Below are 22,717 nucleotides of genomic sequence, written 5' to 3' on the forward strand. Positions count from 1 at the left end.
CCCACACCCCCTCCAAACTAACCATCTGTCTGGGTAATGGATGCTCGATCCTTGAATACAGATTCACCACATAGCCACAAAGAAAAAGCTTTCAATAAAACTGGCCCTTAAGTTATTGGAGGCTTTGCCTTACAGAGCACGATACTGTTTCGGGAGAAAGGAGAGCTAAACTGCTCTCCGTCCCAGGGCTTGTTTCTCCCCCTCAAGTCCCTCGTCCATCACTTCTGCCGCACCACCCCGCACCCAAAAAAAAAACGATCAGAGAAAAGCAAACCAGCACGGCTGAGAGTCAGGCGGCCAGTGCCTCTAGGATAAGCAGGGGTTATGGGATGAGAAGCCCTGTCAGTTCTTATTAAACCACTTACATGCCTACGACCCCCACCTGCTGTGGGGAGGGCTGGTCTATGCATCTGGGAGAAGAAACATAACACCTGTTAATTCCTGGGTGGAAACCACGAAATGTATTCTTGCTTTCCAGCTCAAACTGCCCTAGCACTGCCCCCCACACCCCCCACCGCTGACTCCTGCCCCCATTCCGAGGTAGAACAGCACTTGTCACCCATACAAACTGGAAGAACGGTTTGCTGTATGACTACTTCTAGTTTCATTAGTAATTTTATATTCTTGTTATTTTATGCTTTCACTGGTTACAACCAAAGTTATTACACTGTGCAAGTTGCCACAATTTTAGAAAATTAATTGCTGTTTTCAGTTACAATATTGTGCTTTGTTCCAATTAGGAAATGAAAGCAGAGAAGGAACTCAGGCAGTTTAGTGTTTTGAGAATTCAGCAAAACTTCAGCTTGGCAATCCCTAAATGTCTAACTTAGAAACAAAACAGAAATTAACAAAAAGCCCCACTGGAGCAAGTGTGAGGGAGTCAGGCGGCAAGTGGGGCCCTGAGGCCTGGACAACAGCATATCCAGCCTGGAGGGGCCTCAAATGGACAGAGGGAAGGGAGATACAAAACAGGCGTCCAATCTTATTTCTCCTGATTTGCCAATGATACTAAGATTGGGAAGACTAAGCCTAGCCTTATTCAGCAGAGAAGGCAAATATCTGAGGACCCTAGATCCCAGAAACAAGGATAATAATTAAACTGAGCATGGGGAAGAAAAGAATTCAGCACACAGAGATATTCAAGGGAGAACCCTGGAAAGCAATTACAGCTGAGAAAGGATGGAGGTGAAGCACGGACAGCCAAAAAGCTAAGAGTCTGATAGGAAACAACACAAAGGCACTGTGCCTTCAACAAAATCAGCAAAGGATCAGAGCACCACACACAAAATCACGGTAAGAAGGGAACCCGAGACTGTCTCTGCCTTGCTGGAGCGGCTGAGGGCAGAAACCTAACATGAAGAAAGCAGTCATTAAGAACAGCAGTTCTCAAACTCAAGTGCATATGAGATCATCTGGAAGCTTGTGTGACAGACACAAATACCTGGTCCCCTCCGCCCAATTCTTACTGACTTCAGGTCTGAAGTAGAGCCTGTATTTTAACCAGGACCCCGTGCATTCTAATGCAGGTTGTCCAAGGAGCACAGTTTGACAAGCACTGATCCACAGGTCTGAAGAACTGCTGTTAATAAGTGCACCCAGGCTAAGAGCAATTAGCAATTCATTTTCACAGTGTTCATATGGGATTGGGTAAGGAATCATCGCTTGGGGAGAGCCGGTCCCTCAGTGGGAATTAAAATAAGTCAATGTTCTTGGGGATGTTCTCCTAGGAACATCTGCTGGCCCAACAATTTCACCTCTCAACGTTAGCACAGTGACTTCCAAGAGCTAACCCCATGGAGAAGGGGGTCTGACAGGAGCTCCAGGACAGGCCAGGACCCACAGGCCCTTCACGGACAGAGCCTGACACGACGGATGGAGACACCCATCCACACTCACCTGTGCAAAGAGGGAGAGGCTCTACGGTCCCATTAAACCCTAGCTCCCTGTTCTCAGACAAAAATGGCACTTCTTGCCTTAAACGGTGGTACAACACAGCTGTCCCCAAAAGCTGGTGTCTTCCCTCCCACCAGGGACTGAATTCAGGGACACGTGCGGAGTGCTTTGGTGCCTTCGGAGGTAAGGGGCAACCAAGACCTGGAAAACCAGGAACCTTTCTGTAGTAAGGGAGTTTACAGTCAGACTGGGTGGACACAGGGTGAGCAAAAACCTTGCTGAGAAGCCCGGATCCTGCCTCCCGTGTGAGGGAAACACTTCCCAAATGAGAGCTTTCAAATTACTAAGCTCCTCTCCTAAGCGGTGTGGGCGTCCTCAGTCGTGTCCAACTCTTTTGCGACCCCATGGACTGTAGCCCACCAGGCTCCCCTGTCTACGGAATTTTCCAGGCAAGATTTCTGATGTGCACTGCCTTTCCTACTCTGGGGAGTTTCCTAACCCCGGCACCGAACCCACGTCTCCTGCATCGGTGGGTGGATTCTTGAACACTGAATCACCTGGGAAGCCCCTGCTAAGCAGCAGGTGGAGCCTGTTGAGAATCAAAAGCCTGACAAGCCTGGGAGGCCTGAGAAGCAGCTCTTGTTGTTATGCACGCAGCAGCTGGTGGGGTGCCCTGCGCCCCTCATCTCCACAGCAGACTTCAATTGCACCCGCTACGCGGCAGGCCCCATCTGTGACAGCATCTTGGCTTCTACCCTGGAGCTGTCTGCCTTCAGCCAGGTGTTTCTGGCTACTTATGGAAGGGAGGAACCTTGCTAGGATGGCAGACTGTGCCCAGAAGTTGGGCAGGAGCCCTGGCTTCTGGAAGAGGCTGGAGATGTCCATTACTGCTCCTGTCTCTTAACGATTAGAAACCATTATTCCATAGTTAGGCAGGAAGGGTAAGAAGAACAGCAAGGACCACGACTCTAGGTGGTGAGAAGCAGACGCCAGGTACTTTTACCAACCAAATCTGCTTAACATAAGTATACTTAAAGTTCACCTTCCATCCTCATTTCTCTAGGTAAGAAAACAGGCTCGATGAACTTCCTGCGAAGTCCCCTCCCAATCACTCAGTGTCAACCATTTCCAGTCACACGGAATTCAAGAATCAGAACCTTCCTGTCATTATGATGTCAAAAGCAGACAATGCCTCGTTTCTGCCCTTGCCAGAGGCATGGTGGTACATGAAGTCAGCCTTCACTGGTCCTGCTAGTGACAAGCTGGAAATGACAAGGATGCTTTTCTTAAGATTCTCTTCTATTTCCTCAGCTTCTCCTAAATATCAGGTTCCTTATTAGGTACTTGGACTTCACAAAGATGAACCAGACGGGGTCTTTATTCTCAAGGAGCCGAGAGAGGAGAATGACATGGAGATACGGAATGGCAGTTTGGTATGACGAGTGTTAACCCAGACAGGGTGCTCCCTACTGGGGAGTGATCAGCCCTGTTTAGAGGATTCCACAGCAGGGAAGCAGCCTGCATGCAGTTGGGTTTCAGGGAGAAGAGGGCACTCCAGGTAAAGGCACCCAGGCAGGAGAAGGCCTTATTCGTTCCAGGGGCTTGGAAAGTGGCTCAGCAGAGTAGGGCTTCTTCCCTGTAGAAAACTGCAGCGAGAAGAGGCTAGAGATACCACATCTGGTCACCCGCTTTCTACTGCTTTGTATATCATGGGTCCTATCTTTAGGATTTTTCTTTAAACCAATGCTTCAGATTCCAGCCTGAATTCCACAAGCATCCACATGTGTGGCACTAAATGAGCAGCCCTGGGGGATAAGCCCCTATGGAGCTTAACACTGAACCTAATTGGGTGGATTAAACAGACATACCACACAGCTAAAGAAAATACAAAACAACACATGAGCAAGAGCATAAACTATAAGTGGCCCAGCACACAGCGCTGGGGGAATTCACAGGTTCTTAGCTCGAGACAGAGCTTAAATACCATCTAATTAGAGAACCGTTCAAACGCTCAACTCCCCTTGACAAAACCCTGGCCAAATGAGCCCCCGTGGGATGTGGGAATCTCAGTCAGAAGCTAGACTGGTTGAGTCCAGGAGGCCACTAACCCCATGCCAGAAGCTTTTATGGCAATACACGGAGGACGGCTTCAGACAAGAGCAGGTCCTAAACACCACCTTTCCCTGCTGGTGAAACGGACGGGACAGTTAAGGGCACTCCACTGTGATTACAACCTCAGGAGAGGAGCATTTCATAGTATACTACCTATCTCTTTCTGTAGCCTGCCTCCTCAAAAATTAAAAACAAAACAAAACAAATATTTCACTGGGTTCTTTATGTATCTCCAGACTACAGGCCTCAAGTTGAGGTAAGGAGGTATTCAGTTTGGTCTCTACCCCAAGATCCCTTCAGGCCTCTGGGGCCCCAGCTCATGATTTAGGGTATGAGAAAGACTGCCTTTGAATAGCCCAGAGCGTCCAAAAGTGAGGCCGGCTGGTCAGGACTGGGCCGGACTGGAGTCCTTCCTGGCTCCTTATGGGTGTGACGCCTCTGGCCCTGGCTGGGAGACTGCAGCTCTGGCCTGCATGGTGCTGCCGGGCAAGGCCTAGGAGAACCGCCACGCAAGGCACTCACCCGCATGGAGGTCTCACCACCGTGCGCCTGCTGCAGCCGGAAGACCTGGGCCACCATGTGCTCCGTGGAGGGGTGCAGCAGGATCCTCCGAGAGGCCAAGCCCACCATCACGTACCGGCCCATCGGGGACAGGCTCACTGAGATGGCGTTGGGACCTAGGGCCAGACGGACAGAGAGACGCTCCCTAGAGCTCTTGCTATTACCAGCAAATAATCTTCCTTTAGTCTTTTTTCTTTCTCCCTGGTCTTCATCTTTGTTTGCTCATCCTGGGGTTAATCTCACAGGATGGCAGTGAGGAGTACAATGAGAAGGTGTGTAAAGTACTAAGTCTAGCTCTTGACATATAAAAAGTACTTAATGAATGCTAACCCGTATTAGCACAGAATCACATTAAAAATTATCATACTGTAACTGCTATTTTGAAATCCACTTTTTTCACTTCATACATTACAAACATTTTTCACCATTAAATATCCCTCTGTAAGAGCGTTCTAAAGGCCAAGTGGTATTCTGTCTTGTCAATGCACCATCATTTATTTAAGCAACTCTTCAGAATTTGACATTTTTCTCTGTGACAAATAATACCGCTGTGAACACCCTTGTACATAAATCTATACAATGCCAGACTGGCTTGCAGCGTGTGAGTGTGCCCACTTCCCCGAGCCATGACCGAGAACAGAGCTCCTCCCCTACCCTCGCCCCTCACAATGGGAACATGCTGGTGATGCCACGGTGGTGGGGAGGACTCTTACTCTGAGACTCTCCTGCAACGCTACCAGCTAGGACAGAGCATCTTCCTCTGACCTGCGCCTGTGAAGGAGGGGGGTAGCGTGTGACCATCACTCCCACCTAAGCGGTGCCTCATCAGGGAATGCCCAGGCCAAGGTACTAGCGTCACTACGCTGGGCGTCCCATCCCTTACCAAATCGCTTGGTGTAGAGCATTTCGCCCAGGTTATGGGGGGCCAGGGAGTACACTGCCAGGATGCCTTCGTCAGGAAAGCCCCTCTGACTGCTAGGGATGAACGCTGCCAGGAGCTGGCCATCTGCAGAAATGTCACAGCTGGCATCATTGTAGATCTTGCAGTTCTGCACCAGCACATTCACGGAGGCTGCAGCAGACAAAGAAATAAGAGAGGGTAAGGGAGTCTGGAGTTAACGGTGTGGAAAGTGCTGGGTCAAGACATTTGGGGGCGCCTCCCTAAGGGCCTGCATCCGAACCCTCTCCAGAAATAATAAAGGCTGCCTTATCCAACTAAAAGGTCATGAGACAAGCAACACAAGACACCGAAAGATACGTCTCTTCTACCCCTGTAGTAGGAAACGAGAGTCAACACAACCGCAACCACCTGCTGAGTCCTGGCTCACACTTAAGAGGCATCGTCTCAGAGATGAGATAAGGAGAAAGTTATTAAAAACTGTTCCTGGAGAGCCACTCACCAGCTGTTATTGTCCAAAAGATCAAAACTGAGATGAATAAAAATGTAAACCCGCTGATTCCAAGAAAAAGGTGATACAGGTAAAACTTGCTTGGGGTGACAGTGCTCCTCTCCACCTCTATGTGACCTTGGAGAAGGGGATCATCTCACAAATCTTTGTCTTATTTTCTCCTTTAAGAAAACTGGAGCATTTAGAGACTTCAGTCTTCTGGACAGCTCCTTGCTGACACTAATCCCTAATTTCACAGGAGAGCATAAAGGCTGGAGGGCTGGAACTGTGTTCACTCTGCTTGTCCCTCCAGCCACGCCAGAAGCCGATGACCACGGGCAGCTCCAGTCTGCACCTAGCACTTCCTGAGAATTATGCATGGTCAGGCGGGCTCAGCACAAGGGACTGGGTGGGGCGGGGTGCAGGACTGGCTGTCGGTGGGGAGAATCCATTCCAAGTGACAGAACTAAGGCGATGTTGGCCAGCTCTGGGACTGGGCCTGCATAACTGTTTCAGTTTCCATTTGAACCCCTCTCTGAGGCCCACTGTGCACATCTCCGCCCACAGGAAGTGGTCCACCCTTGATGTGAGCCTGGAACCAGTGCATGAGTGGAACAGCACAACACATCCAAAGGGCATGGATGCACAGCACGTCCAAGCGCCTCTGGGCTCTGTCTCCTTTAGATCGACCTTACATGCATGTGCAAAGAGACTGATTTACTTTTTCTCTCTCTCCTGTAAAAATTCTTCTTGGCTGCACCATGAGGATGTGGGATCTTAGTTTCCTGACCAGGGATCGAACCTGTGCTCCTTGCACTGGAAATGCGAAGTCTTAAACCATGGGACCTCCCTCTTTCTCTTATTGGAAGATTACTTAAACAGCCACTGTTAGAGGCATTATAGTTCAAACAAACCAACAGGCAAGCTCAAGAGCCCTCACCAGATTTCTGGGTGATCTACTCCAGGGAGCCAAACCGTTTGACCTGGAATGTCAAGGGTGAGTTTCCTCAGGAAATTACCCTAAGGAAAATAAAACAAAGAACTGCCTTCCAGGGGTGGGTGGAGGGTGTGTTGAGGTTTATCAGGAACTTGGGAGTGATTTCTAAAGCTCTGTATTCATCTCCCTTTCTCTGTGTGTTGTTAATGAAGCCACAGAGATGACAGAGTAGATCAAAAAAGACATCCGAACACACTGATCGGCTGCTGTGCCAATTCTTGGGGGCTGACACCGACAGCACCATCACACGCGGCGCCGAGAAGGGACCACAAGGATGGTTCTGTTTGCCAACTAATAAAATAATGACATCCAAATGCTCAGTGCTACCACCATTAGGGCTCTGTGCCGCTCAACTTCCAACCCACCATCTGCTCGAGCCTGTATGGCTAGATCGATCCAGTTAGCACTGAGACCGTCTGCTCCTTACTCAGGGTCCCAAGCCTGTTGCCAGAAAGACGACAATCTCCTCCCTTCCCTGAATAGACACATCATTACAGTTGGGGATACAGAGTCAAAGGAACTGGGGGAGCTTTAAGAGTGAGTCCATCTTGGTTTTCTAACCTTGATGTTGGCACAGTTCTCAGAAAGGTAAAAAGAAACTGACCATCCAAGGTGGAGAGAAAAAGTAATCACAAATATTAAGTAGGACATGAAAATAAACACAGAAGGAAATGGACTCTGTGGGCTTTAAGACAGCTTTGCACGGTTTCCATCTTTTCTACATTTAACATCTCAAAAATGCATGTGAGTATTTTATGAAAGTAGGCTTTTCTATCTTGTTGTTGTAGAGCTCTGGTTCATACGTGTTAACCTGCAGTTTAAACATACAGAAGCCTGCACTGACCCTCAGAACTCACCACCAACATGAGAGAAGCACCACGAGACTGCTGTGGTTCAGTCACTAAGGCGTGTCCGACCCTTGTGACCCCGCTGACCGCAGTGTGCCAGGCTTCCCTGTCCTTCACTATCTCCTGCAGTTTGCTCAAACTCACGTCCGTTGAGCCAGCAATGCTATCCAACTTCCAGATTAATTTCTAAGGTGGGCTGGGGGTGGGGAGGATATTACAAGTAAGGTTTTTCTTCTTCTGAGAAGTTTGGCTCTAACTGCCTGAAAAACTGGGCATATAGACAAAAAGCATTCTGTGAGCCCCCAAATCCAAGCCATTGCGTTTGTGTTTGTACTGTATTAGGATGAATCCAATTCAATGGCCAGCTCCCAAATTTTGTCCCCTCCCCTCAACTCCACCCAATTTCACAACTGCTCCCAGTTCCTACAGTGAGCTCAGAGAGAGATGCAAATAACATGTGAAACGAGAATGCTGGAATTAAAGTTGAGTTTCTCCAGCAGGAGGCTCAATTTGGTATGTAGCTAGGGATCCAGGGTTTTACTTCTCCCCTAATGACGGCGACGTGGTAGGCAAAGAGTGACTTGGTAGTTTCAGCAAGCTCTGGGTGGTGTGTTTATAGTTTCATTAATATTTCAGAGCTCCAATTAGCAATTTACATTTGCTGCTTGTTGTCTATTAATTTCCCACATGGAAATGGAAATGTTCAGTTACAATGGTGAGTAGTCACTGCTTCAATTCGTTCATGCAGCTTCTTCTCAGAAGGCTGAAATTTTGATGAGTTAATTTACACAGGGAGAGATTTCCTGGCTCTCTTATTTGTTTTCTCAGGCCATAGGAAGGTAATGCACTAATGACAAGCACAGCTCATCCTTTTTGGACTCGAAAATAATGTAAGCAGGTGGAGAAAAAGGTGAAGTGAGACACAGCCTAGGATAGTGGCAACCCGCGCGCACCAGAGCCTTCCTTCTGCCTCCAGCCTCGCCTTACTACGGTGGTTCTCAGGTGGTAGCAGGCACCAGAATCACCTGGACTGACTGCTGCGGTGAGGCCTGAGGATCTGTATTTTGAGTGAGTTCCCAGGTGTCCCTGATGTTGCTGATTTAGGACCACACTTGAAAACTGCTGCCTCACCAAACACCCCTTGATCCCTGAGCTGGAGTTCCAGCAAACAGCCCTGCACAGAAAGGCAAGACACACATGGGAAATGATGATGGAGCAGTTAGCTGGGCAGCTGAGGATGGAAATGAGGGCTAGGAAAGCAAGGATTTTTCAAATCAGAACTGCTTCAGAGCTTCAGTGGGGCAGCTCCAGGGGGAATGAGAACGATGCAGGAAGACAGCAGGAAGCCATGTTCCAGGCTTTGCAGCATAATCGCCTCCTAATTATAAACGATTTCCAAGTGAAAATGCCCTAGCAGGGAATGGGAGGGGTAAGAAATACTGATGCCTGGAGGAACAGATGGCTCTGCCTTCCTATCAGCTCCATAAATTATAAACAAATACCTTGTACAAAGATCGATTTGCAGCCTGTTGCTGGCTGGCCAGATGAGGCCACAGGAGCGATTAGCGGCTGCAGCGCTTTTGCAAGTGCATTAGATCCTGATTTGGAAAACCCAAAGGAGTTTAAATCAGCAGGAAAATTTCCTTTTGGCTATCTCTGAGCCCTCAGATTTCAGAATAAGGCCTCCTGCACAGAGCTCCAGATGACACTATGTAAGCATGCCCAGCAGTGGCAATCACAACATCCTCTGTGGGTGTGTGTGCGCCCCCACCGCTCAGCCTCTGGGTTTCTTAAGGTCACCGGGGCACCCAGAAGACCAATGCTACTCACCGGTAAGAACTTACTCTTTAAACATCTAGTAAATCTAATGAGCTTTTTTTTTTTCCCATGACAGCAGTTTCAAAGTTATCTATGTTATACAAGGCCTTACTCACAAACTTAACTCTTTACAGATAGAAATTCATTAATACTACATCTCAACTAAGAGAAACACGTGGTGAGACTCTTTAGCCTAATTCTAGAAAAGGGCTGAATTCAATGCAGAGTAAGTCAGATGACACAGCAACACAGAGGCTGCTGATCACACATGAGTAAAACTGAGGGCCAGTGGCTCCCAGGCTCGTGCTGGGCCCAAGCCAAACGCTACCATCCTCTGGGAAGCAGGCAAGCTTCAGAAACGAATGCTACTGCATTCGTTAAGAGATCCCCAACTTAACTCTGCTGACAGCCGAATCTATCAAAACTGTAATGAGAGGTTATTCAGGCCAACCAAGAAAATCAGTTAATGACAGGAACCTCAGGTAAAAGTGACTGGCAGTCTAGAGGGTAAGACCATGGCAAGGAACGTTGGCCACTAACAAACACATGAGCCCTAAACACTTGGAATGCCAAGTTTTCTTCCTAAGTAACTCTTGAGTAAAATAGGGCACTTTTAAGAAGCAGAATTCTAACACCACATAGGACTTAAATGAGGGGGACAGGTGAGCCAAGTTAAATGAGTCAATCTGGTTGTACCATAATGCTCTCTGATCAGCTCAGGTTTTACAACAGCCATGATCAAAGGAAGCAGGAAGGACCATAGAAGGAGAATGACAGGAAGCTGCAGTCAGAACAAGTGGAGGCTTAGACAAAGAATGTTAAGGACAACCAAAAAGACTGTGCTAGCAGTATGTCCAGGGCCTGCATTCTTCAGAATATTTGGTTTTTCTTTCAAAGAAAATTGTCTCCAACTGGGGAGAAAACAACATGCCTCAGAATGTTGGATCAGAAGCCAATTACAGATGAGCCAACAGGTTAAGACAGAATTATCTTCTTTATATGAACGTCACTCTCCAGAAGTACCTCTTGGAGTACGGAAAACAGGGCAGGGTGACTTTAGAATTATAGCTGTACTCTCAAAGAGTCATGGTATAATTCCCAAGAAAAAGACATGATAAAAAGAGCTAACATTTATTGACCATTTACTACAGTAAGTGCCAGATGTTGTTCAGAGTGCTTGATGTGTACTAATTTAATTCTCGTCACAGTCACTTGAAGTTGGCACTATGATGACCCTCATTTTATAGACAAGGAAACCAAGGTGCGGAGAGATTAATTAACCACGGCTACACTGCTAGAAGGCGGCTGAGCAGACCTGAGCCCAGACAGTGTGGCTCAAGAGCTCATCTGCTTAACCAGCGTAGGGCAGCTGACAGAATGTTACTAAAGAATGACCTCTCCCTATGTTTGTGAACAAAAAAAAGGAAAGAAGCATCTGGCTCAGACTTTAAAATTATAAAAAGTACAAGTAATTATAATACTATTTAAACTGTTCTAGACAAAGAAAAACTTTATTCAAGGGAGGTAAGGATGGGTTCAATATTATAGAATCTATTAACATAATGATCACATTGTTAGGCCAAAGGAGGAAAAAACATATGGTTATCATCATAGATGCTGTTACGACATGACTGAATTTATTATCTAGTCTCTCTTTTTTGGCCACGCCACGCAGATTATAGGATCTTAGTTCCCCAACCAGGCATTGAACCTAGGCTTCAGGCAGTGAAAACATTTAAGTCCTAATCACTGGATCACCAGGCAATTCCCAGTATCTATTCTTGATAAAAATTAACAATAAAGTAAGAATAGATAGGGGTATCTGCCTGTAATGCAGGAGTTGTAGGAGATGAAGGTTTTGATCCCTGGGTTGGGAAGATTCCCTAGAGGGCATGGCAACCCACTCCAGTATTCCTGCCTGGAGAATTCTATGGACAGTGCCTGGGGCAGTTGACTATAGTACATTACCCCTGGAGAAGGCAATGGCAATCCACTCCAGTACTATTGCCTGGGAAATCCCATGGACAGAGGAGCCTGGTAGGCTACAGTCCACGGGGTCACAAAGAGTCGGACACGACTGAGCGACTTCACTTCTCTTGACTGTAGCAGCGAGTGCACTTAGACAAGAAAAAGAAATCACAGGTGTACAACTTGAAATGGAGAAGGTAAAATTAATACTATTTACCGATAACATACCCAGAGACTGAACTGAATAACAACTAAAATTAGTAAATAAATGCAATAAAATAGCAGAATTTTTTAAAAAGCTTTTAACAATAAACTTTGAAAATGTATAAAATTACATGAAGAAAACTTTAAGAACATAAGAGAGACTTGGAGAGACAGAAAATCATGCCATGTTCTTACATAAGAAGATACCACAAAAATACTGAATCTCCTTATTTCATATATTCAATGGAACCACACTAATTACACTGACAGGACTTTTTCAGGGCGGTGAAGGGAAGAAGCGAGGTAGTTTTATAGTCCATATAGACTACCAAAATGTTCAAGAAGGCAGGAAATTTTGGATTAAAAAATTACAAGAGAAGACCAGTCCTACCAGATACTAAAAGACAGGGCCTCAAACTTAAACCAATGTGATACTGTTACATGAATAATCAGACAGATTCCTGGGGCAGAAAAGACAGGAGAAATACATCTATATATTCACAGGATGCTAATAGGATGAAAGTGACATCCCAAATCAATGGGGACAAATGAATCCTTTTATAAACTGGTTGGGACAAAGGAGTGGCCACATGGGGGAAAAGCTGGGTCATACTCTGCTTATTTAGGACTGGGTTAAACTTCTGATGAATCAAAGATTTAAAGGAAAAAATTAAAATACAAAAGTACTATTTGATCTTCTGGATGCTGCCACAAAATCTAGGAACCATAAAAGGAAAGTTGGATAATTCTGACTACTTAAAATAAGTCCTATGACAAAAATAACCTTCAGCAGAGACAAAAGACAAGTGACAACCAGGAAACTCCTCCTATGAGTTAATTTTCTGATTTTATAAAGAGCTCCTGTAGAACTGATAAGGAAAGACCAGCAACACACACACACACACACACACAAATAGGTGAGCCCATGGACAAGCCAAGAAAAGGAAACACAATTGGCTAAATGTATTAAGAGCCATACAACCTGACAAATTTAAAATATCAACATACTATATACATATTTTTTGGCCACACCACACGGCTTGCAGGATCCTAGTTCCCCAACTAGGGATTGAACCTGTACTCCCCACAGTGGAAGTTCAGAGCCCTAACGACTGGATCAAGAGAGAATTCCCACTTACATACTATTTTTACTATCAGATTTGCAAATACTCCAAAATATGACAGAACAATCTACAAGCAGGAGTTTAGGCAAACAGGCACTCTCATGAACCACAGGTGAGAATATACATTGGTATGCTCTCTCCTCAGAGGGTGATTTAGCAGTACCTGCCAAAGTCACAGATCTACATATTCTTCCTCCCTACATAGGGTTCCATTTCTAGGAATTTATCCTATGATATTCTTGCACATGTGCAAAATGACAAACTGTGGCACAGTTTGTGTAGTGAAAGACTGAAAACAGCTTAAAAGTTCCTCAGCGGAACACTGGTTAAAAGATGGGATCTAGTGGGACTTCCCTGCTGGTCCAGTGGTTAAGAATCTGCCTACCAACGCAGGAGACACGGGTTTGACTCCTGGTCCGGGAAGGTCCCACATGCCCTAGAGAGACCGAGCCCCTGAGCCACAACTACTGAGCTTCTTCTCTGGGGCCCGGGGAGCTGCAACTACTGAGCCCACGTGCCTACAGCCTGTGCTCCACAGCAAGAGAAGCCACCACAACGAGAAGCCCACGCACCGCAGCAGAGAGGAGCCCCCGCTCTCTGCAACTAGAGAAAAGCACACACAGCAACGAACACCCAGGGCAACAACGACAACAAAAAGTAATCCAGAGGCTGCATTTGGGCAGTGGAATGCTGCTGCTGCTGCTGCTAAGTTGCTTCAGTCGTGTCCGACTCTGTGCAACCCCATAGACGGCAGCCCACCAGGCTCCCCGTCCCTGGGATTCTCCAGGCAAGAACGCTGGAGTGGGTTGCCATTTCCTTCTCCAACGCATGAAAGTGAAAAGTGAAAGTGAAGCTGCTCAGTCGTGTCCGACTCTAGCGACCCCATGGACTGCAGCCTACCAGGCTCTTCCGTCCATGGGATTTTCCAGGCAGGAGTACTGGAGTGGGGTGCCATTGCCTTCTCCGAGTGGAATGCTAGGCAGTCGATAAAAAAGAATGAATAAACTATATACGGATATGGAAAGATCATCAAGATATAAAGAAAGCAAAGTACAGACAGAAAGTATGTACACTGTGCTGTGTTGTTGCTGTTCAGTCACTGAGTGCCGTTCAACTCTCTGGGACCCCATGGACTGCAGCACACAGGCTCCCCTGTCCTTTACTGATCCCAGAGTTTGCTCAAATGCATGTCCATTGAGTTGCTGATGCTATCTAAACATTTCATCCTCTGCCAACCCCTTCTCCTTTTGCATTCACTCTTTCCCAGCATCAGGGTCTTTTCCAGTGAGTCAGCTCTTTGCATCAGGTGGCCAAAGTATTGGAGCTTCAGCATCAGTCCTCCCAATGAATATTCAGGGTTGATTTCCTTTAGGACTGACTAGTGTGATCTCCTTGCAGTCCAAGGGCCTCTCAGGAGCCTTCTCCAGCACCACACTTCGAAGCGTCAGTTCTTCAGCCTTCTTTACGGTCCAACCCTGACATCAGTACATGATCCTGGAGAAACTACACCTTCGACTACACACGGGCCTTCGTCAGCAAAGTGCTGTCTCTGCTTTTAATATGCTGTCTAGGTGTGCCACAGTTTTCCTTCCAAAGGGTAGAATACGCTACCACCTAGCTTAAACAGAGGTGGAAAAACATACATTTCCATGTACTTGTACATATATATATAGTATCTTTGAAAAATAAACAGGAAACTACTAACTGTGCCTATGGGGTGGAGAGGTGTGTAGCTGGGAGCAGGGTTGGAAAACTTTTCACTGTATACCCTTTTATATTTTAAAAATCTTTGGTAAATGTATTTCAGATTGTAATTAAAAAAAAAATCAAATAGAATAAAGAAACAAAGTACCTGGGGAAAATTATGGCAAATAGGATCTGGGCCAGAGATAGGTAAACAAGCAAACAGTATTTAATGAGGTAAAAGGTAGACTGCATTTGATTTCTAGTGGGGTTAAAGAATAGATTATTGACCACGTGGCTTAAAAGCACTTGGGAAGAAAACGATTGCTACTGAGGCTTCACTAACATCAGGACATGAAAAACTGACCTCATTTTTATGGTCTCATAAGGATACCACAACCGGCATACTGGGAAATGCCACAGACAGAGGCTATCTTGACTATTTCAAAGCATCTGACAAGCTCTCACAATACCCTATAGACAAGATGAAAAATACGGGTTTCACGAGTGAAGAACCAAGCCCGGGTGCAAATTCATGAACCAAAATCAACAAGAAGGAAGTCCACAGGAACATAGCACGAGGCTTGGTGCAAAGTCCTGACACACCACTTCTGCTAGCAATCCAAAGACAGGCAGAGAAAGCACGTTTATCAAATTAGAAGATGATGTAAACAAGGTTGGGGAAAAAAGACTGAATCAAAGTTTGAAAAGATGTTGAGAGGCAGGAACTAAGAAGTACAATTATTAGTACTTATTAAGTACACTATTAAGATAAAACTTAACAGAAACAGATATAATCCTTTGGTTTTTAAAATATTCGAATTGCACAAGTTAAGTACAGGATGGTAGAGTTCTGGTATTAACAATTATCGAGGAATTATAAGTGACTGCAAACCCAACAGTGGCTTCAGAAAAGGCTGCTGCAACACTGGGCTGAGCTGACGCTGCGCAAACCGCCACTGCGCTGTTTTGCACAGCTCTCACCTGGAGTGTTCTACTTTGTTGTGCCCCCCTCAAACGTAAAAAGGGGAATGAGCAGAACTGTCAAGGATCTGAAAACCAGATCTTAAAAGGAACCTCGGGAATTCTGGCCTAAAAAGAACGATTTAAAGCAAGTGGCAGTTTACTTTCAAACAGCTGAAGGACTGTCAGTCAGAAGAGGCATCACCAGACTCACTCTGTGGAGGCTCAGAGGCAGACCCAGGGCCAACGGGAGGAAGTGACAGCAAGGGAAATGGCGGCTGGGTATAAGAAAAAACATCCGAAAAGGAGCTGAGCAGTGGCGGGCTAGAGTTAACTTATCAGACAGTGACCTATCACTGCAAGTAGAGGCTGAAGCTCCACTTCTCAGGAATGTGTGAGAGTGCAGCATGAGAGAAAATGAAATGAGATGTCTAAGATGCTGTGATTCCAACTGAACAACTGGGACATGGTATTGCAGAGTCCTTTAGAAGCTGGGAAAATGGACTGTCAGACATTCTGCAAATCACACATCAATCAGGCCACTCCCTTTGTTCCATTCAGATCTAGATTAATATGAGTTTATCATCACTGTAGTCTTTCCTCAAGGGTCTGGCTCTCAGCTCCTATACTCCCTTCCCCTTCTCTTTCTCTCAGTTCCACCCAACCTCTAGGCTTGAGACAACGGACCCTAATCGGTAAAGTGCCTGGGGCAGAAACCTTCATTTTGGTGTTCACTTTCTCATTTAGTTCACTGCTCAGGGTGGGTGCTCAATAGACATTTGCTGAATTGCTTAGTGAGAGCTGAAGAAGAGCTACAGAAATGGCATGGAGCCGTGAGCTACTTAATGAGGTGATGAAAAATCCCGTGCTATTGCAGGTCTCAGAGATCCGGCTCACCAGTGACAGACAGACCTTCCACCAGGATCCCCAGTTCTATGTTGGCTTACCATTACTGATTTCCGGGAGGTCAAACTTAGTGAAGTCCCACCACTGGAGCCGGTAGGTAGTATTGGCAATGTTACTGGCCACGGCAGACTGTCCATCACCAATCACTGCCCCTGGTCAGGGAGAAGACAAAGAGAGCACGTTATAGATCTATCTACATATTTCCACTGCAAACAGGAGGCAAAACTGGGGTCAGGAGGAGAGGGAGAAAAGGCAGATGCTGAAGGCTGAAGACGGCTGACAAGTCCTATCTGTCAAGTCTCTATCTTAAAGAGAAACCAGACATGTTTCTCAAGAACAATTCTGCTTGTAAATACCATATTACGTTATGTTATATTAATCAGCCCCCCTTTCCACTATTACTTAACACTGACTTAGTGCCACCAGTGTGGCAACATACTATCTGGTAGGCTTAAAGAGACAATCTGAAAAGACAAATGACTTTTCATAAAAATGCTGGGAAAGAAACGTGAAAAATGAGAGGACACCGTTCACACAGAAAGGCCCCGCAGAAGAGCATTCAGTCCCTGATGTCTTTGCGGTGAGCGGCGCTCTTCCGGAGAAAGCCTCTCCTTTGTGTATGACCTTCCTCCCAGGAAAATGTCTCAAAAGGAGAGGCTTCCTCCAGGGAACAGGCAGCCAGCATTCAGTCGATTGGACAGACAGAGACAGTAAAGAACAAATGAGGTAATATTTGTTCATTTTTTCTGGACCCCTGGCATGTAACACAACAGAAATTTATGAGCCTAGCTTTTCCGCATCAGAATATTTTTATTAAGGCGATATTTTATAACCCTCCTGCCCGGCCCCACCCCTACTCCAGGAGAACTTCCTTGAATCCAGATTCACTTGTAAAATCTCACGGTTTAACTTTCCCTGAGATATACGCTTCTGTATGACATTTTTTACCTTGGTAACCAATTAAATAAAAAATGGATTTTTTTTTTTAAAAACAGGGTGACACTTTAATTTGCAGTTGTATTTCATTTTACATGAACATGTCATTTCTTCCTCCTCCTCCTTCCGAGGTGCGTTTCATACACAACCACCCTTCTGATCAGACAGAGCCAAACCCTCTTGGGAGAATAGAACGTTCGTATATGCTATACAAGCTAAACGGTGTTTTCTGCTGCAAATCAACTCCGATTTTGAGAAACTGAACTTGTTAGAGCTGACTGGCCTTGGAACAATGGACAACTCTACACCCAGATTCTTCCACATTCTTCCATCTTCCTCCTATGCACGTCACTGCAAGAAGTTTTTTTTTTTTTACCCCCTTCTCCTTTTAGAGAGCTTCATTTATTGCTCTGCTCCTCCTGGTATTTCCCTATTCCTTCCTCAGATGGTCAAGACTGTTCAGAGAAAAGACGATCTCCATACAAGTCATGAAATATAAGAACAGTGCTCTGCTCGCTGCCCCCCAGGAACTGCAGGCCACTGCATGAGAACTCTTTTCGAACAGTAGTGAATTGGTAGACTCCTGTTTCAATTTGTTAAGAAAGGCACACACAACAATTCATTTCCAAGATGATGATACTTCTACCAATGGATTAACATATCCTCAACATGGGCAGTCCTGCCCCTGTGGGGGTGAAAACTAGTTCGGAGTCGGGGGAAAATCTTGAGAGAGTACAATCCCCAGGTTCCCATCAAAGTACTGCAGTATCTGAGCAGATATGCAGCATATCTGTGATATTAAAATTTCACGGGAGGGATTGATTAGGGGAAAAGTGTCTAAAAAGGCTTCTTCGGAGGGTAATGATAAAATAAAGGTTGAGAAATACTGTTCTAGATAAACCAATACCATCAAAATAATACATTCCTTAAAATCTTGCAGATTCAAAGACAGTCCAAAATGGTCATGATTTCTCCGAAGGCCTAAGCAAGACAGCATTTGAGTGGTCTGTCAATGAGCCCACTGACCTCAAACCCCTACTGAGGGCCCTGGGGCATATCACTTCAATGAGACAAATACATGCATGCCTTTGCTTTTAACCTTTATAGAAAATTCTGTAATGATGGTATCTGACTTGGGAAATTTTGCTGAACCTCTGGGTCCTGAGGAGGATAAGCTACCTATAGGACTTTCTTAATAGGAACTTTGTTGATTTCTCCAGGCTTCCCTGACAATGAAAATAATTCTTAAAATTCCAAGGTCCACTTCCCAGGAAAGAATTACTTACTTTCACTTGGACTCAGGCTCAATTCCACTGAGTTTATGAATTGTTCCTCTGGTTTGGTTGATATCAACCTCTGACCACTAGTCTCTCTCAAATTACTTTAGTTCCTTAAAATTTCCTTCAACTTTTAGCAGACAAGCACATAACCCAAAATGGAAGAAGCCAAGTTGATTTTCTTGGTATATGATGAAAGAAATGCTAGTTGCTAATAGGGAAAAAAAAATCTGAAGAAACAAACTCCATACTGTAGGAGCTTAAAATCTGGGGAAGAGGACGAGAGCTACAAACAGGAAAACAGTTACAGAAAATACCAGATGCTTTAAGAGCACTGTGGCTCTATCTGCAACTGGAACGCAAATGACTGAGACTCCAACCCACAGCTCCAGAAGTACCCCACAGGTCCACGCCTCAAGAGACATCTTCTGGAGAATAGCTGGGCAATAAAACCATCATGCGTGGTCGGACTGTGGGGAAGAGACTGGGGAAGTATTCTCTGCCAGTGGTGCCAGAGTGCTGAGGTGGAATGGAGCCTGGCACCTGGGAGAGTTGATTTTCAGGGCCGTGTAAACACAGATTAGGGAGCTAAAGATGCTAGCAACAGATTGGAGTATCGTCACCAGGTTCTCTTCCATAAGAACTGCAGGCCAACTGAGCCCGTCTCTTGGAAACATCAGGAAGAAAAAGTATCACCTTATTAAAAAAACAGTAACAAAAAACCCCCAACCATTTAACAGGCCTCCGGCTGCTAAGCTGAAGGTATAGGAAAGGTGCCAGAGTGAATTAATGGACGGAGTTACAGCAAAGTATTTACAGAGGAGGCACTTAGCCTTGGTAACCAAACCCTGACAGCACGGTGAGGGTGAGGGCTCGAGGTTTTCTCAGTCACAGCAGAATGGAAGGAGCCAAGACTCAGGGTTTCTCAACCTCCGCAACTGGTATACTGGGTCAGGTAATGCCGGGAGCCAGCGGGAGGAAGTCCGGCTGTGGCAAAGGTCATGAGGAAGGAGGCTCGGCATACGCAAAGGCGGGATCGAGCCTCAGGAGTCCCCCTGGAAATTTTCGAGCATCTACCCCCAAAACCAGAGTCTGCCTACTTTCTGCTTTGTGCTCTCACCTACACCTCTGACTTTACGGGGGGCTGTCCCCCACTACCTCTCTCTGAAAAAAGAGTTAACTTACAGCTCCAGTTAATAAAGTTCCTGGGTGTGATAGTGTTTCAACCTACGAACTCCTTTGGAAGTCCTCTAGCCTGCCTGAATAGGTTCTTCCGGCCACATGTGATTGCTCAGAGCCTCCCAACTGTGAGAGGCATGAGATGTTCTTAACTGTCTAAATACAGATTCCTTTGAGGAGTTAAAAGATTGATTAGAAATTGTATTGGTGAAGGGTTTTTCACTTGTTGGGCCAATGTTTGCTGCTAAGTTTCCATATCCCTTACCTACTGTGTCCCTGGCAGTGTATTGATTAATATGATTGGTGTAAGTAGTAGCTTTAATGTTTGTAACCTGGGACCCTTGAGTTAATTCTTTTCTTGTTATAGCCCACCACACCTTTGCCCTATAGGAATGCAACTTTATCTAATGCTTTTGGAGGGTGGTGCCTGACTAATCACCTTTAGAGAAAAATAAGTTTTCTGAAGAAAGGATCTTAAAATGTTGACAGGCCCCCTGGCCAGAAGATGATGTAATTCACCTCAACTTTTGCATATGATAAAGTTTGCAGGAAGAAAGCCTGGCTTACTGCTAACTCTACCCCTTCCCCCATTATCCTCCACGCACAACTTAAGGTATAAAACTACTTTGGAAAATAAAGTGCGGGCCTTGTTTACGGAAACTTGGTCTCCCCATGTCGTTCTTTCTCTCACCTTCTGGCTGAATTATTCAGCCTCTTTTCTCCACTGAATTTTCCTGCTGAGCTATCCTTATTCTATTACTCTTTATATCCTTAATTAACGTTTAATTAAGCAATTGTTTCCTGACCCTCGCCGATGCCGTCCCGCTTCGAATTCCCTGGAAGGTAAGCCTTCCTTTAGGGGTGGGGTGGGTCTTGTGCGTGCTGGGATGCTCAGGACTTGTGCTCATGGACTGCCAGGAGCACACCACCCCTTCACACCCAGCTGTGACCACCAACAATGTTCCCTGGGGATCAGAATCATTCCTGGCTGGGAAACTCCAAGTTAGATAAAACACAGCCTGTATTTTAACTTCAAGATCAGTGTTCATAGAAAGCAGTACTACTGGGATGCTCACTCACTAAAGGCACCAGAACTGTCGGCGACACCGATTTTGGAGAGAAACTAACAAAAGGCACACAAATATTTCTTCGGCAAACTTCCAGTCTCCCGTTTTGGCCACGGATTAGAGTCTGCCTTGAACTGGGATCTTATGAGTTACCTGTTTTTAACGTGGTTTCTGAGAATATGGGCTTCAGAATCAGATGGGTCTGACTTTGACACTTACTGCTAGTATCTATATTTGTATGCCTCTGTAAATTAATCTCTCTGAATCTCAGTTGCCTTATCTGTAAAAAGGAAATAAAAATCCTTTCAATTTACAGGGCTATTTGGAAAACTCACTGAAAAAATACTTGTAAAGTGATGGCAAATAGTAAGTGTCTAATAAATGTTATTGTTGCTGAGTGGCTAAGTTGGGTCTGACACTTCCGCGACCCCACGGACTGTAGCCTGCCAGGTTCCTCTGTCCATGGGATTTCAAAGGCAAGAATACTAGAGTGGGTTGCCATTTCCTTCTCCAGGGAATCTTTCCAACCCAGGGATGGAACCTACGTCTCCTGCATTGGCCAGGCAGATTCTTTACCAATGAGCCACCAGGGAAACCCATCTAATAAATGACTGCCATTAAAATTATTTTAATTATTTACACCAATCTCTACATGCTCTTCCTCTGTAGGTATGGCTCTGTAAGCAACAGCTCAGAGACAGGTTCTTGTGTAAGAGATGGGTCCAAATAGTGTGCCAGGACCAAGAAAGGGAAGCGCCTCATTTCAGAATTAGGAGCAAATGCGTAGGACCTAGATTCCTTAGGAACGTTCCCCTTGAAAGACAGCTCAAGCAAAGACAGTCCACATACTGGTCCACAAAACACACTGTAACAAATTTAAAAGGACTGAAATCATTCAAAACATGCTGTCAGAAATCAAGGAAATTAAACTAGAAATCAGTAATGGAAAGACAACTGGTAAATTCCAAAATACTTGGAGATTAAGCAACACACTTTAAATAACACATGGCTCAGAGAAGACATCTCAAGAGAAATTTTAAAATATTTTGAACTAAATGAAAATGAAAATACAGCTTATTAAAACTTGTTGAATGCAGCAAAAGCAGTGCTTACATGGAATATTACTGCTTTGAATGCATACCCTAGAAAATAAGATCTAAAATCAATAATTTAAACATCTAGTTTATGAAATAAGAAAAAGAGCTAGTTAAATCCAAAGTAAGCAGACGAAAAGAAATAATCAAGATTAGAGTAGGAATCAGTGAGACTGAAAACAGGAAATCAATAGGGAAAAAAAAAAACCCCAATGAAACCAAAAGCTGGTTCTTTGAAAAGATCAATAAAATCAACAAATCTTTAGCCAGGCTAACTAGAAAAAAAAAAAAAAAAGGGAGAGAAGACACAAACTACTAATATCAGAAACGAAAGAGAGGCTATCACTACTGATTCCATGGACACTAGAAGAGCAGTAAAGAACTTTACAAGTAACTCAATGTCCACAAGTTTGATAACCTAGGTGAAATGGACCAGTTCCCTGAGAGACAGTCTACCAAAATTTACACAAGAAGAAATAGATAACCTGAATAGGCCTGTATCAAACACACTGAATCAATCATTAGAAGGCTCTTAAAACAGAAAGTGCCAGGCTCACGTGGGTTCACTGGTAAATTCTACCAGACACTGAAGGAAGAAATTACACCAAATCTCTATAACCTCTTTCAGAAACAGAAGTGGGACTGCTTCTGAGGCCAGTATTACCCCAATACCAAAACCAAAGACAATGAAGAAAGAAA

The 22,717-nt window shown here is 45.2% G+C and overlaps 1 protein-coding gene across 9 annotated transcripts in view; it reads right to left on the bottom strand.

Moving 5' to 3' along the window:
* The window catches only part of AMBRA1 (autophagy and beclin 1 regulator 1), a 172,392-nt gene that overhangs the window by 25,220 nt on the left and 124,455 nt on the right, over positions 1-22,717 (bottom strand). For all 9 annotated transcript variants that reach the window (XM_061381336.1, XM_061381331.1, XM_061381339.1 and 6 more), the window contains 3 exons: positions 16,507-16,617; positions 5,450-5,638; positions 4,528-4,682 (listed from right to left, as the gene is read on the bottom strand). In XM_061381336.1, coding sequence (XP_061237320.1) covers positions 4,528-4,682; positions 5,450-5,638; positions 16,507-16,617 — 455 coding nt within the window. The remainder of the gene's footprint in view (positions 1-4,527; positions 4,683-5,449; positions 5,639-16,506; positions 16,618-22,717) is intronic.

Source organism: Bos javanicus, chromosome 15, assembly GCF_032452875.1.
Source record: "Bos javanicus breed banteng chromosome 15, ARS-OSU_banteng_1.0, whole genome shotgun sequence".
Classification (NCBI taxonomy): Eukaryota; Metazoa; Chordata; class Mammalia; order Artiodactyla; family Bovidae; genus Bos; species Bos javanicus.